Source organism: Chironomus tepperi, unplaced genomic scaffold (assembly GCF_022539635.2).
Source record: "Chironomus tepperi strain 1889 unplaced genomic scaffold, CSIRO-AGI_Ctep_v1 contig_11, whole genome shotgun sequence".
Taxonomy (NCBI): domain Eukaryota; kingdom Metazoa; phylum Arthropoda; class Insecta; order Diptera; family Chironomidae; genus Chironomus; species Chironomus tepperi.
Genome location: NW_027226133.1, coordinates 1601807 through 1616096, shown reverse-complemented (window position 1 = coordinate 1616096; position 14290 = coordinate 1601807). Strand labels below are relative to the sequence as shown.

The 14290-nt window shown below is 31.7% G+C and overlaps 1 protein-coding gene and 1 long non-coding RNA gene across 2 annotated transcripts in view; one reads left to right on the top strand and one right to left on the bottom strand.

Annotated features, from left to right (window-relative positions):
• The window catches only part of LOC139087092 (obscurin-like), a 52357-nt gene that overhangs the window by 16245 nt on the left and 21822 nt on the right, over positions 1-14290 (bottom strand). Inside the window, 7 exon segments of the mRNA XM_070635790.1 lie at positions 692-3001; positions 3066-3195; positions 4657-4749; positions 10434-10599; positions 10665-10841; positions 11226-11357; positions 12407-12559. Of these exon segments, the coding sequence (XP_070491891.1) occupies positions 692-3001; positions 3066-3195; positions 4657-4749; positions 10434-10599; positions 10665-10841; positions 11226-11357; positions 12407-12559 (3161 nt within the window).
• LOC139087514 (uncharacterized) lies at positions 7949-9758 on the top strand. The gene is made up of 2 exons (XR_011544139.1): positions 7949-8140; positions 9328-9758. It is a non-coding gene; the product is annotated as an uncharacterized lncRNA (long non-coding RNA).

Sequence of the window (14290 nt, the reverse complement as noted above, 5' to 3'; positions counted from 1 at the left end):
TATCACGAAGAATGGTTGATTACCCCTTAGGGATGAAATCAGATCAATGAAGGGATCGCCAAAATTTTAGAGGGTTAAGTATTTTTCACGAAAAACTAGCAAATTAAAGAATTTTTTTCCAATTTTGGGTGTGAGGGAGGTTTAACTCCCAAAACCCCATTTGAATACGTCCCTGGGGAAACCCCAAAAATTGTTAAAGAGGAAAGGGGTTGGATTTGAATTTAATTTCATTATGGAATTCAGTTATTCAATAGATTTTGTGATCACTGCGAAGGGGAAGATAGAGTGAAGATAAAGAGTGGGTTTGACCCTCCATGCCTCTGTCCTACCAAGAATTCATCCATTTCACAAAAATCCAGCACTATTTGTTATAAAATCTTTTGTAATAGAAAGCAATATCGAATTATTGCTCCAATTTTTTCATTAAATGAATTATTTTATCAGAAATTATGCACAATCAACCTGTGCGACGAGTGCGACTTGAATGAACATTACTCTATATACAAGAAAATTCGTGAATTTAATGTGCGAAACATGTTAAAAGAATAAAATAAATAAAATTTTTTAAACCAAAATTCATTTCGTATAAATAATCTGAGATGAATGAAGAAAATATAAAAAAAGGTTGAATTCATTGCTGAATATGTATGAAGAATGTATATATGCTGAAAATGTGACATAAAGCCTTTACCTTCAACGCGTTTGGTAATTTTAGTTTTGCTATCGGCATCCATTTTAGCTAATTTTGTTAATTCTTCTTCTGCGTCTTCAAAATCTACCGTCTCAGAAGTTGTTATGCATACCCCGGTTTTGGGATCCTCAACAGTATATTGGTATTCAAACACAGGCTCCTTCTTTCGTTCACCAACGACAGTGCCAGGTGTTTTAATATGTGAAAAATCACCTAAAATTGCTTTCGATACGGTATCTTCAGCAAATTTAATTGTATCTGTTGTCTTGCCAAGATTATGTTTTAAATTTTTAATCTTTTGTTGTGCTGAGATTAATGAGAAGTCTTCTTTTTCGTACGGTAAATCGCCTTTCAAAAATTCTTCTGTCTTCCTCTCAAGTTCCTCGTTTTTAACGACAACTTTTCTTGTGATTTTTGGTGGTGGATCAGGATATTTTTCCTTTTTGACGTGAACTTCAATGGAAGCTTCGTATTGTGTTGGCGGTGGTGGATCAAAGAATCCAGGTAATTTTATAGAGCCAGGTGTTGGAGGTGATCGTTCCTTATCGCCTGAGCCTTTTCGTCTTTGATTGTTTGATCTTTGTGGTGGTGTTGGTGGTTGATCCTGATTTTGATCTGATTGATTATTGTCAGAATTGTTGTTGTTATTGTTTTGTTGAGTTTCTTTTGGTGGCGATTGTTTGTCTTTTGAGTCACCAGAATCAGCTGCTTTAGTTACTTTTGGTAATTTTTCGTCAGCTGGTTTTTCGTCTTTTGATAAGTTTAGTGGTGCTGGTTTTGGCTTTTCAGGCTTTTCTTCAGCAGCTTTCTTTGATACTTTTGGTGGTTCTTCAAGGTCAATGCTCTTCTTAGAACTCTTTGCTGTATATTTCTCCTTGTAATTCTTCTTATATCTTTCTTCAATTCTACGGATTACACTGCTTTCGCTGATGTAATCTTCGTCGATTTTCTCTTGAATTTCCTCCTTGATAGCTTCTTGTCTCCTTATAACTTCTTCAGATTTCTCAGTTTCAGTTGGTTCCGGTGCTTCCTTTGGTACAAATTTGCTGAGTTCTTTATCAACTTCTGTCTGTCTAATTGATCTTAATTTTTGACTTAATTTATCAAGTTTCTCACTGACTGATTGTTCAACTTCTGTTAATTCACTTTTAACTGGATCTTGCTTGATTTCCTCTTTCTTTACAGTATCAACTTTCTTTGTTTCAATTACAAGTGACTTGTCTAATGAAGCAACAGGTGTTAAATCAACAGATGGTTTACGTACTATTTCAGTTTTTAATTCTGGTAAAGCTTTTGGTTTTGGCGCTTCTTCAACTTTTTTAGCTTCTTCTTTCTTAGATTCCTCGACTTTTGGTTCTGGATTCTTTAATTCCTCGACTTTTGGTTCTGGTTTCTTGATTTCTTCAACTTTCTTAGTTTCTTCGACGTTTTTGACTTGTTCTGATTTTTTGACTTCTTCAAGTTTCGCTGTAACTTTTTCTTCAACTTTTACTGTCTCAACTTTCTTAACTTCTTCAACTTTCTTTGCTTCTTCAACTTTTTCTTGTTGTTTCTTTACAGTTTCAAATTGAGTATTTTCTTTGGGTGGTTGTTGTGAGATTACAGGTTTTCCACACTTTTTAACTTCTGGAACTTCAGGTTTCTCTTCAGTTGATTGTTTCTTAAAAACAGGGATCTTTGATGGCTCCTTTACAGGTGCTGAAGATTTTTGTTGTGCAATTTGCTGACTAGATTCTTCAGTCTTTTCAGTTTTCTTAATTTGAGTAGTAGTTGTAGTTTCGTTTACAGTTTGTGTTTTTGTTACTTCCTCCGAGACTTTTTTCGTTGAATATTTCGAGATTGTATAATTCTCAGCAACGTCTGATGGCTTGATATTTTGATCGTTTTCGTAAGCTTCGATACGTTGTGGTAATCTGATTAATGGCTCGTTAGTATCGAGATGTTGTCTTGGATCAATTCGAATATCGTCAATAGAATGTTCTTGTAGTGCAACAGCGTCACTTAGATATTGTTTGATTTCACGTAACCAAATATTCTTTGACTCTTCCTTATGTGCTACAATAGCAATAACACCATCAGATGCTTTAAATTCGATTTTCAATTTATCGTCCGGTTCAATTAATTCTATTTCTGGCAATCGAATGATATCTTTAAGTATGAAAACTGATCGATCGTCAGAAATGCGTCTAACTTTGCAAATTAAAATTCGTGCTTTAAATAAAAATATATAACGTTCCTTTGACTTTCCTTCTTTATCAATTACAGTCCACCATTCATGGGTTACTAATCGTCCTAATTTATGGATTGTCCCTAAATATTTAAATTAAATCAATTAGAATGACTTTGAGGTTAAAATAATTTATGAAGGATTTACCTTTATAACCTTCGATATTAGCAAGAAATTTATTATCAATTGCCCGATGTGGGACACTTAGCATCAACTCAAGGGCCTTTTGTAGATCAGAGACGTTGTCCCCTAAGCGTGTTGAATATTTTACAAGCTCCTACAACAACAACAACAACATAATAGTAAGTATAAAATATTTATATGTCTATTAATAACAAGGTTCTTGACCTAATAACAGCTACCACTTTCTACTAAAGTCTACGCATGTAGATTCACGAGAAAACAAGTGTTAAAAGAAATTCGTCAACAGATGATATTTTTAGATTATGAGTAAATCTGTTCAAGGTGTTCATGGCAATTGTGTTGTGATAATTTGTTTTCAAACGGTATATACCATGTAATTAATTGTTGCTGTTTGTTAATGTCTGTATGAAAAACTTGGTAAATAGAGCTCAATCGAAATTCCTCAATTTATTATTTTGCCTTTTTTTTGGCTTCGCGTACTACAAACGCATCTCTTATTATTGAAATAGCTGAGATGAAATATGGACAAGCGCCAAGAATAATTTATGAGGAGCATATGTACTGTACAAGTTATGAGGATTACGTGATTCAGTTTATTTGTTTTTGTAGCGATTTTCAAGTCGTTGTCCTATCCCTTGAAATATTTATTATTTTTTCTTTTTTCGCAAAGATTTAATGGGAATGTTGATGCTGAATCTTAATTAAAATAAATTCAAGAAATTTATGAAAGTGATGATATTGAACTTATTGTTGTTGGATGTAGGGATTGATACTCGATTCGATCGAAATCAACTGTCATGGTGCCGTCAGGACAACTTTGTGGCTTATAGTTGTATATACTCGATTTTCCGGTCACGCACGATTTGCGAGAAATTCTTGTATCGTTCCCGATGTCGAAAAGGCATGCTTACAGTTAATACGGAATTTTACCACTCGAATTTTGAGTAATGAGCATTAGGACAAGACTAATCCCTGATTGAATGTGAAAATGTCCTAAACCGACTTGAACTTTAAAGTAAGTCTAGACGACTCGATTTTTAATTTCTAAAAGCAATATACTTCTAATTTTTCAACTAGATAACTGTTTGAATCTGAGACTAGGTCAGGTAGAGTTGCTCTAAACGATTTATTCGATTAGGACTTTATGACTAGCAAGAGTCTAACAAGACTATTCTATGACTAGAAAGAGCAACATCACGTATTACCGTTAATATGGAGAATTAGCGGTGCTGTAGTAAGCAAATTGTGCTGGCCTGACTCACGACATGTTTAAAAGTTCAAGAATAAGTCAGAAGATTTATTTATTAGTATATCTGAGCAATATCTATTCCAAGGAGATGAAATCATATTCGATGTGACAAAAAATAGCTCCTCGAGCGGCATAATATGACAAACCGTATTTTTCACGGTGTTGTCTAAGCCACTTCGCGTCTTAACAATGAAATCGCGACGTATCAGCGCACTAGCAAACACATTCTTGGAATAGAGCTTAGAACTAGTCGGAACTAGTCATTAACTAAACATAAGCCTGCATTTAACTGTTCGGCCTCAATAATCTAGCTGCATAAACTACAATAAACATTTAAAAACATACCTTAAGCAAGAGTTGATAGTCGTTAATTCGTTGAATCGGCAATTGAAGATGTTCACTGATGCTTTTATCGTCACCAAGCTTTTCCGATAATTCCTGGAATAAATATTATTTACACATATCAATTATACAAGTCCTCACATTTCACATTGAACAATTTCACATTTTTCAAGGGCAAATATTTCATAATTTATTTATTAATAATCTTGTTCGTGACATTCCGCAGTTGTTATTTTCGTTTCATGTATGACACAAACTTTTTTGTCAACAATATTCATTCACATATCACTCAACGTCTTCAAAATGATGAAGACACATTTTTTTCCACTTTTTTGCCTTTGTGAGTGATTAATTTACACGCCCAATTTACAATGACTGTTCATTCTCGATGAGAGAGAAAGGGACGATATTAAAATGTCGATCAACGTGGTCGACGATGATGACGAGGCTAGTGAATTCATATAAAATTGAATAATATCTCCCACATAATTTAATATTGTGAAGTTCAGAACTGATTTTTTAATTTTAGAAAAGATTTTCTCATGCGAAAAAGAAGAAGAAAAGTTTTTTCTGCAGCAAATTTTCTTTTCCGTTCCTCTTAAATAAATTTCTATAATTAATGGATTCGCTAAAGTCCACTTGTTGATAAAGGTTTAAGAGAAAATGCTGTAAACACTTGTATAAGATGACTTTAATGCATCTTTTTGTGGTTAAAATAGATCGAAAATATTGTGGTCATTAAATGATCAGACAATGTTGCAGACAGACTTAATGTAAACAATATGAGATAAAGGAGTTTGAAGTGATAAGTTGGTTCTTTCCAGAGTTGGCAATTCGCTGATTTTGGAAATTTTTGTGTCTTCTATAATAGACAGTCAACGCCGACTATTGACACCTGCCACCGGCGGCGCCCGATGGTACATGATATTCTAACAATTGTCAACTCTGGTTCCTTTACAAACATGAAGATCAGACCCCGAAGAAAAATATTCTCTTCATATTGTTTTGGTGTCTATTAAAACATTTTCTATAGCTGCGATCACACAAGTGTGTTAAAAATATTTATCGACGTCATGGCGAAGGACGAGATTTTCGTGGATAAAATTTGAGTGGGATGTTGATTGCACTGTATACTTTTTTTGTAAATTTACAGATTGTTTGAGTCAGAAAAAATGTTGAACCAGAGGAACTGAATAAAGAGTTATTTTCGCCCAAAAAGAATTAAATTTTGCTGAATTTTTTGGCACATGGTTGAGTCATAAATATTGCAGACAAATGATGCTTTTAGCAGGTTTCGAAAAGATGGGATGTGAATAATAAGATGGGTGGATGAATAATTAGACTTATGAAAAATATGCTATTTTTGAAGGTATTACTGTGAAACAATAGATTTGCGTAAGTTTTAGATCATGACATTCTAAAGGATTCAAATTGAAATTTGATGAGAATAGAGCTTTTAGTCTAGATATTAGAGCTAATACATTGCGAACATTTCAATATAAAGTTGATTCTGGAGTCTTCTAGAAGAAAATCACGATTTTATCTCAAAAAGTATTTTTGTTCAATCGAATCCGAACCTCGGGTGTAGATCGTCGAGAAGGATCAAATTTAAAAATTGTCCACAAATGCTAAAAACTCTCACTTCCGGAAATACAAAATGTACCAAATTCTGTGTTGAAAAGTCATTAAAAAGTTTTATCAGAGGTCGAAGTTGACTTGAATTCACTCCGGTTTTGCAGGTTAAAAGTTGATTAAAATTTGAATGGAATTGTTTTCTGCTGACACTTGTGAAGTATAACATTTCATTAAAGTTTCAATCGGTTTCTGAGAGCTGTTGGGACAGAAATGCAAGTTTGTCAAACTGCTTTTGGTTGGAATCCAAAAGTGAGAAGATGTTCTGGAGCTCCAAAAGCTACATGATTTAAAACATTGTTGAAATTAGGTCAGCTTAACATTCGGACAAATATTTGAACAAACAATGTGACAGAATCTGCAACAGAGTCAGATGGGAAGCATTTTATTGTAACCTAGACTCCACATCGAGGTATGGCTACAGTAAATGAGTTAAGTGAGTATACCCAGACCTTGCTCATCGTCGAATAGGAACTAAACCAAAATATCATTAAAAAATGCATAACTCTTAAAGAAAATACTTGAAGACATCCCGACATAATAAAAACTCATCCTTCCGGCGCCTCAAAATCTCAGATTAAAGCGTAAATTAAATGTTCATCTTTACTTTATGTATATACACAAAGACATCAATTAAATTTTGAATTACTAGCACATATCGTAATTAGAGCTTTTAAATGTAATTTGTAACATTTTCTCTACTGACTCATATATTAAAAAAGAGTTTTTAATTTCATTTTCACTTGAATGATCTTTAGTTTATAGTCACAAACACATTCAGTCGTATGACGAAAGTCCTTAAACATTTTCATTTATTATCACACTTCTATGAGTCTTGATAAAAAAGTCACACATCGTAATTTATTATTGGAAAGAGAGGAAAAAAAAATAAATGTTTATATATATACAGTATTTATGTACAATGCCTATGGACGGTCGAAAAATAAACTTTAACAATTTTTGCTACGATGATAAATTTAGAACACTACACATCGAGATCTCCAATCTCTGGTGAATTTTTTTCCTTTTCTTTTTCACATAATATCTTTCAAAAATATATATATTTTTTTTTATTTTATATTATTTCACTTGACCTTATCGCATTCTTACGATTATTGATCATGAAAAATAATTGATTTAAAATCCTATAAAATGTCCAACTGTGACTGCTGTGAAGATATTTTCTTATTCACTTTTCATTTGTTTTTATGTGCCTCAGGTTGTCCATTAAAAAACCATTAATCATACATTTTTATGATGATATTCACCTTTTTTTAAAATACACAAATTTTTTATTTTTTGTCACAACAAAAAAAGAAGGAATTTCCAAAAATATCCTTAAATGGCGTAAAAATATCACCCGAAATTGCGTGGGCTTTCTTTTTTAATTCACTTTAAACTTCTTTTTATTCCGAATTTCAATAATTTTAGTGTCCGGGCGCGGGGATCTTCACATTTGAAGATATCAAAAACGACTAAGAAAAATTTGTCTGAAATTTTCCGATTTTTTATTTTTCTTCTCTTTTTCGCCTCGGCCAAGCGAAAATATTACACAAAAAAAAAATATCTAAAATTAAAATATTTTCGCCACTTTTTCCTTTCTTTTTTTTTGTACGAATTACCGCCGCATATACACTTTCGAAGTTCAACACTAACTTCGGTGGAGGAATTCATATCTGACGCGTTTTTGATCAGTCAGTGGAAAAGTGTAAACTGTCGTTTAATATTTGAATTGTATTTGGAAGTATACTTAGTGGATTTCCCCTTTTTGTAGTTGTTAGTCCCCTCAATAACAAATATTTCAGTCTGTTTTTGAACTCTGAAGAATAAACATCGATTTTATTGAATTAAATCAGTGAGGAGCCTTTAATTAAACTTATTATTGACGATTAACATTCCAACAATCACTGTTTAACGTCACATTATTGACATTTTTATCCCAGAATTATAAATTTGCGAGAGAAATTTTTCATTTCATCGTGAATCTAAAATTAATTTTTTTTAATGTTTTCTTCTGGTCGGAACTTTGTCATTCAAGAAAAAATATATAAAAACTCAATTCATTCTTAAGATTTGCTTACGAAATCTCGACAAGTGCAAGAGAAGAAAAAAAGAGTTTTGTGTAACATTCATTCACAAAAAATACAGCACATCCTCCTTCAACCTTTCAATTTTTTTGCTGTTGCTTATTCGAGTTATAAACTAAGAGATATATGGAATTCTCGTGCTTAACCGACATTGAAGCGTTAAATGAAATGAGAGTATTTTCTCGGTGCATATTTTTCGCAAATCAGATGTGTTTATGATTTCAGATTGTTTAGGCTGAGTTAAGCTGTGGGAGACTTTAATTTTTGATGTGAAGTAGTTTAGTAGGTAGATTGGAATCTATTGAGTATTCAAATGAAATTTTAGTTGTCTGGATTTTTGAAATGGAATAGTCTAGTTTGGAATGTTTTAAGGATTTCAATTGGGCTTAGCCGCAAATAACGTTCCATTTTTTTTCAAAATTTCAACGGAAAAAAATAATTTTTTTCAAAATCAGATTACTAATTATGTTAATTAAACTAATTTAAAGCATGATTTGCTTCCGTAGAGTAATCTTATCTTAAAAAGGAACATAAAATCTCTACGCTCCCACAATTTAAATCATAAAAAACACATAAATTTAGCGATTTTTATTAAATTTTCTGAAAAATTTTTAAAAATGGAACAAAAATTCACACTCAGTAATTGAGATATTTTTTGAATTTTTGCATTAATTAAAGCACTAATCATAGCAAATTATATGCCAAAATGTTGGTTTTATGAATTTCTACAATTATAACTATCAAAAGTGATCCTAAAAAGTCCAACTAAGGAGAAAAATGCCTTTAACTTCAAATTACTGAGTGTGAATTTCTAAACGGCCATGCCCAATTGAAATTCTGACTTTGAATTTTAAAATTCTTCAATTAAAGTTTGGAATGTCTAATCACACTTGAGCGACACATCAGTCATATCAGTCATGTTCATAAAGATGAATCATTCTTCATTTCTGTATAGGAAATTATCCAGAAAGCAAATGGCGAAAATTCGAATCTGAGTCAAATTAGCTCAACCAAGGTTGGAATTCATCAAATCTGACCTGGGTCAGTATCATTTTTACCTGCTTTACGCCGTCAAGGGTGTGAAATTGATCAAAATAATCAAAAAGTTAAAACCACGTGGAAAGCAACTAAACGTCAAAATTGATTAAAAAGATTATCAATTAATCTCCGAAACCTTGAAAAATTAAAAAATCAAAGAAAAGCGCTTTAAAAATTTCATTATTTTCAAAATTTTCCACTCAGCATTTCACTCAGTCTAATCGTTCCTAAATTAAGCGCCGCGATATTTCTATTTATTAAATTATTTTAAGTCACTCAGATGTTCAGGATGCTTAGTGACATTTCGAGAAGAGGAAAAAATAAATAAAATCATGTAACAAATTTGAATTTTAATTTTAAATGATTTTCATTCTTTGTATGTAGCTATTCCTCAAAGGGCAAAGAATATTTTGTGTTTATATACAAAAAAACGACACCGCAGCAAGGTCAAGTTTGAAAATTAGGTCTGTTTATGCTCTACTGCTATTTTTAAACAACTCTAAAGTTCGTCTACTGTGAAGATCAAGTCAATAAAATCTCACGTGCTCATTAAGAGATGAAAAATCGATTGATCACATTTGGAAAACATTGAACTCTGCAGCATTGGGAAATTTTCACTTTTCGGGAAAATGTTTACGGAAATTCTTGATCTTGAAATTAGATTCAGACATAGTTTTGAAAAATATTCCAATTATATCGACACAAGCGGCAGGTGTTGTTGATAAATAAGACAATAATGAGGTATAATTAGCATTACACACGCATTCATAAAATACATTCAAACAAGTTGGCAATTTTTCAGTTCCTCGTCATCATCGTCATTTGAAAAGCTTCACATCGATCATTGTTGATCTTTAAGTTTCTTGACTTATTTTGTAGATGGCGTGGATTTTAGTACGAAGATCTTGAAACTTTTTTTGAACAATTTTCTCGGAGATTTTTCAAAAAGTCGGAAAATTCTCAATTTCCCATTGTGCTCTCAAAATGAAAATTTATCTCAAATTTTACTCTCATTTAACTCACCTCAAAAAATTCTCTGGCCGCATCGTTGTTAAATAAAAATTCTTGAGCATTCGATTCATCTCGACAGTAGTTTACGTGCTTGTCAAAGTCCCTTTCTAATCGGAGGAAAGTCTTACCAATTAAGCTTGGCTTGTTGGCATAAAATTTGATGCCTTCAATCAGAACGCTACAAAGTAATTTGACTCATTGGTAAGTATTTGTGCAACAAAGTGATTAAAGGAAGTGACTTACGTGTTGTGGAATTCAGCAATTTGTTTGAAATTCATAAAAATTAAATCTTTGTTGTCGCGAACGATTCTTGGTACATTATTCTTTGGATCATCGATATGCTTCATGTATTTTTCGACTACTGCCTGCAAATCCTTTCCGAATTCTTCCTCAGTCTCGATCAATTCACGGATTACAGCTCTGAAATAGGGAATTTTCATTGAATTTGACATTTTTAGACGGAAATTTTATTAAACTAGACTAAAAGTAATCAAAAACTGGCAGAAGCAAATGAATTTTGAGGAAATAATCAAGTTGACTTGAGTCAAGTTGGTTTGAGTCAAGTTGACTTGCATCAAGTTTACTTGAATCAACTTTTTCCTACAAAATTCAAATCAATTTCCAATTCTGCTCATAAAAAATGACAGAAAATTTGCCATTTCCTGACAAATCTTGCATACATTTGGAGTCAAGCTAACTTGAGTCAAGTTGACTTGAGTTGAAATTTTCATAAAAAATCCAAATTTAATTTCAACTTTAAATTTCATTTCCTGACAACCCTCCCACATAATTTCCCAAACTTACTCTCGTCTATAAGCTGCATCATCAGCCTTTTCACCGTAGATCGCGTGCTCCGTGTTCTGAGTATCAAGAATATCAGCTGGCACCCATCCTTCCTTCGAGTTATCCGTTCCATCGAATAATCGAACCTTCCACCTTTTAATGACGCAAAAAAAAATAAGTTATAATAAATTAGCACCAGAATAATTGAGTAAAGCAATTAACTAATTAGTCTGAAAATAAGCGAAAATTGCATAAAAAAGTGAGAAATAATTTAATTAAAATTGGTAATGAATTGAGGATTTATGATCTGAGAAGAAAAATTGAACTAATTATTTGCAAGATATTAATTAGTTTTGAAAAAGGCACAACAAATTTATGAGGATTATAAATGATGGTGGGGTTAATCAGGTGGGCTGGGAGATGATTAGAAGCGCATTTATGGAATGATTTGAATTGAGTTCAAGCAGTAGGCCTGCTACCTGCAGGATGAGCATTTTTTGGATTGATGCGCACACCTGCACTTTTGGATGCAATTTGGTCTGCAAACCTGCAATTTAGGACGAACTCTTGTTTCTGGATGTTTTCACCTTTTATGATTGAAAATTCAAAAATTTTGAGCAAAATTTCAATTTTTGTGAATTTTCGTCATCAAATTTCAAAGATTTCTTCATGTCACTCGAGTTCCCCACCCCGAATTTCAATAAAATTCCTACAAATTAATGTCCATTATCAATCATTCCACAGAAAATTTTAAAATTTCTCCTCAAAAACTTCATCACATTTATCATCTCCCGATCTACCCACCCAAATCCATTATCAACGTAATAAATTTCAAAAAATAAATTGAATACATGTCACAGGCAAAGAGTTCACAGACCGACCACCGATGACAATAACCATAGACATATAACATGCACTTTAAGCGCAAAAAGTCGCAACACAAAATCAAAAAGTGAGAAAAAAAGTCACAGAGCAGGTTGTTAATATGATGACAAATGAAATATTAAGCAGTAGAAGTCTAAGAATATATTAATTGTGAAATTTTTCTTGAAAAAAATGTTTTTAATGTGTTTAATGAATGGCAGGTGCAAAAGGAGGTAAATTTATGGCGATTTCCTTCTTGTGAAAATTTTGTGATTTTTTTTTGTATTTTTTAATTTTGTTAAATGGATAAATTTTGTGTGACAATTTTTTTGTGTTACCTTTCGCCAGGCTTTGGATTGTACTTTTTCGCTTTTGCATGCTTCTTCTTTGGTTTTATTGAGATTTTATGTTTCTGTGCGGAACTATCCAACAGCGTCTTGCTACCGTCACAGCTGCCCACGTCGGGAAATTCGGAATCAGTTTTAAGTCGTCTAAAAAAACATTTATTTTTTTGTTTATTGTGTACAGGAAGATTCATGACATTTTGTTGATGTTGTGTTGTGTGTTGTGTTTGATATTCGCCACATATAACACACGTGAAAATAAAATTTTTTGATGAAAAATTAGTTTTTATTATGATTTTTAGTGCCTACAATTTATTTTACATTCTTAACTTTTTAGTTCCTCATCTTTCATGAGTCGCGTATTATTATTAAAAGACATAATCGTAAACATTTTTATAATTTTTGTACCGCTTAATTAGATTTTTATCGTATTTTTCAACTGCTCTTTTATACAGAATTTAATTGCTTAGGAATTAATTGCATTTTTAAATGATATAAAGTGAAAATATTTGTCGTATGAAAATAAATGAAGTGATAATTTGTTGCGAACGGAAATTTCCTATTTGAAATTATGTGCATGAAGACGCAAAAGATTTTGAAATTATTCTTAACGGAAGTTTTTCATTGAAGCTTATTTTTGCATCATTTTAAGAAGATGCGAACGATTTCAAATATTCCTAACGGAAATTTTTCTTTGAAATTTAATTTAGCTTCTTTTTTTGGAGAATACAGAAGAATTTGAACAATTCTAACTGAATTTTCTGATTAAAATTAATTTTGCTTCATTTTTGAAAGATGCGGAAATTTTTTCAAAAAACTTATGAACGTTAAGCATGAATTATTCTTCAAAATACTTTAAAATGGCAAAATTTCTACTTAAAACCACAAATAATCTAAAAAGTAATACTTTGTACCTAGAATTCGCATTAATTGCTACATTTTCCTTGTCGATCAACCAATAAAATCCCGGAAAACCGAGTTCAATTGAACTATTTTTCCAGACTCATTTCATTTCCAAAATATTTACATTTTCACGATCATTCCGTGACTCGATGATACGAAGAGATAAACCTTTTCACACGTTTAAAATGTATAATTTTCTTTTATTTTTGTATAGACAAATTAAGTGAAAGAAAAATGCTAATTTTAATAACCTTGAAAATCCCTCAGTTAATTAATTTAATTCAACATAGTCGTTTTTATATGCGAAAATTTCACTTTAAAACCTATAACAAATTTTCGCAAAAACACATGCTGTGCCTTTACAAACATTTTTAAAATAAAATGAGAATGTCATGAGATTTCTTGCAGGTGCCTTTAAATCCACAAATATTAATTTATCATGTGGAAAATCCTTTTGCTGTCAGACTGATGAAAACAGTTAATTGATTTGATAAATTGCAAATGTTTATTTTTCCCACAAACCAGACTCATTTCTCCGTGCACTTATCATGAAATATTTTTATAAGGTAAAATTGCCATTTATTATTTTCCATGTGAAAATAAAGAGAAATTAATGCAAATTAAATAAAGAACAAATGTTTCATATCTTAAAATAAGACTTTTTTTACACGTTATTTTATCAAAATATTTTCAGCGTTAAAGAAGATTTCTTGACCGTGCTAATCAATAAATTAAAACAATGTTTATATCATCGTCTCATTTTTTGACTACTTTTCTTACATTCCAACTTCGTGTTGTGGGTGATGAGCTATTAATTTATTTTTATCCAGTTGTAAGAGATACGTTTTGGTTAAGATTTCATTTAAAATCATCACATGATCGTAAACTGATCGTTAAGCATTAAACGATAATTTATAACTGCTATTTATATCCACTGTCTGTAATTTGTCTCAATTAAAATAACCAAAACTAGAT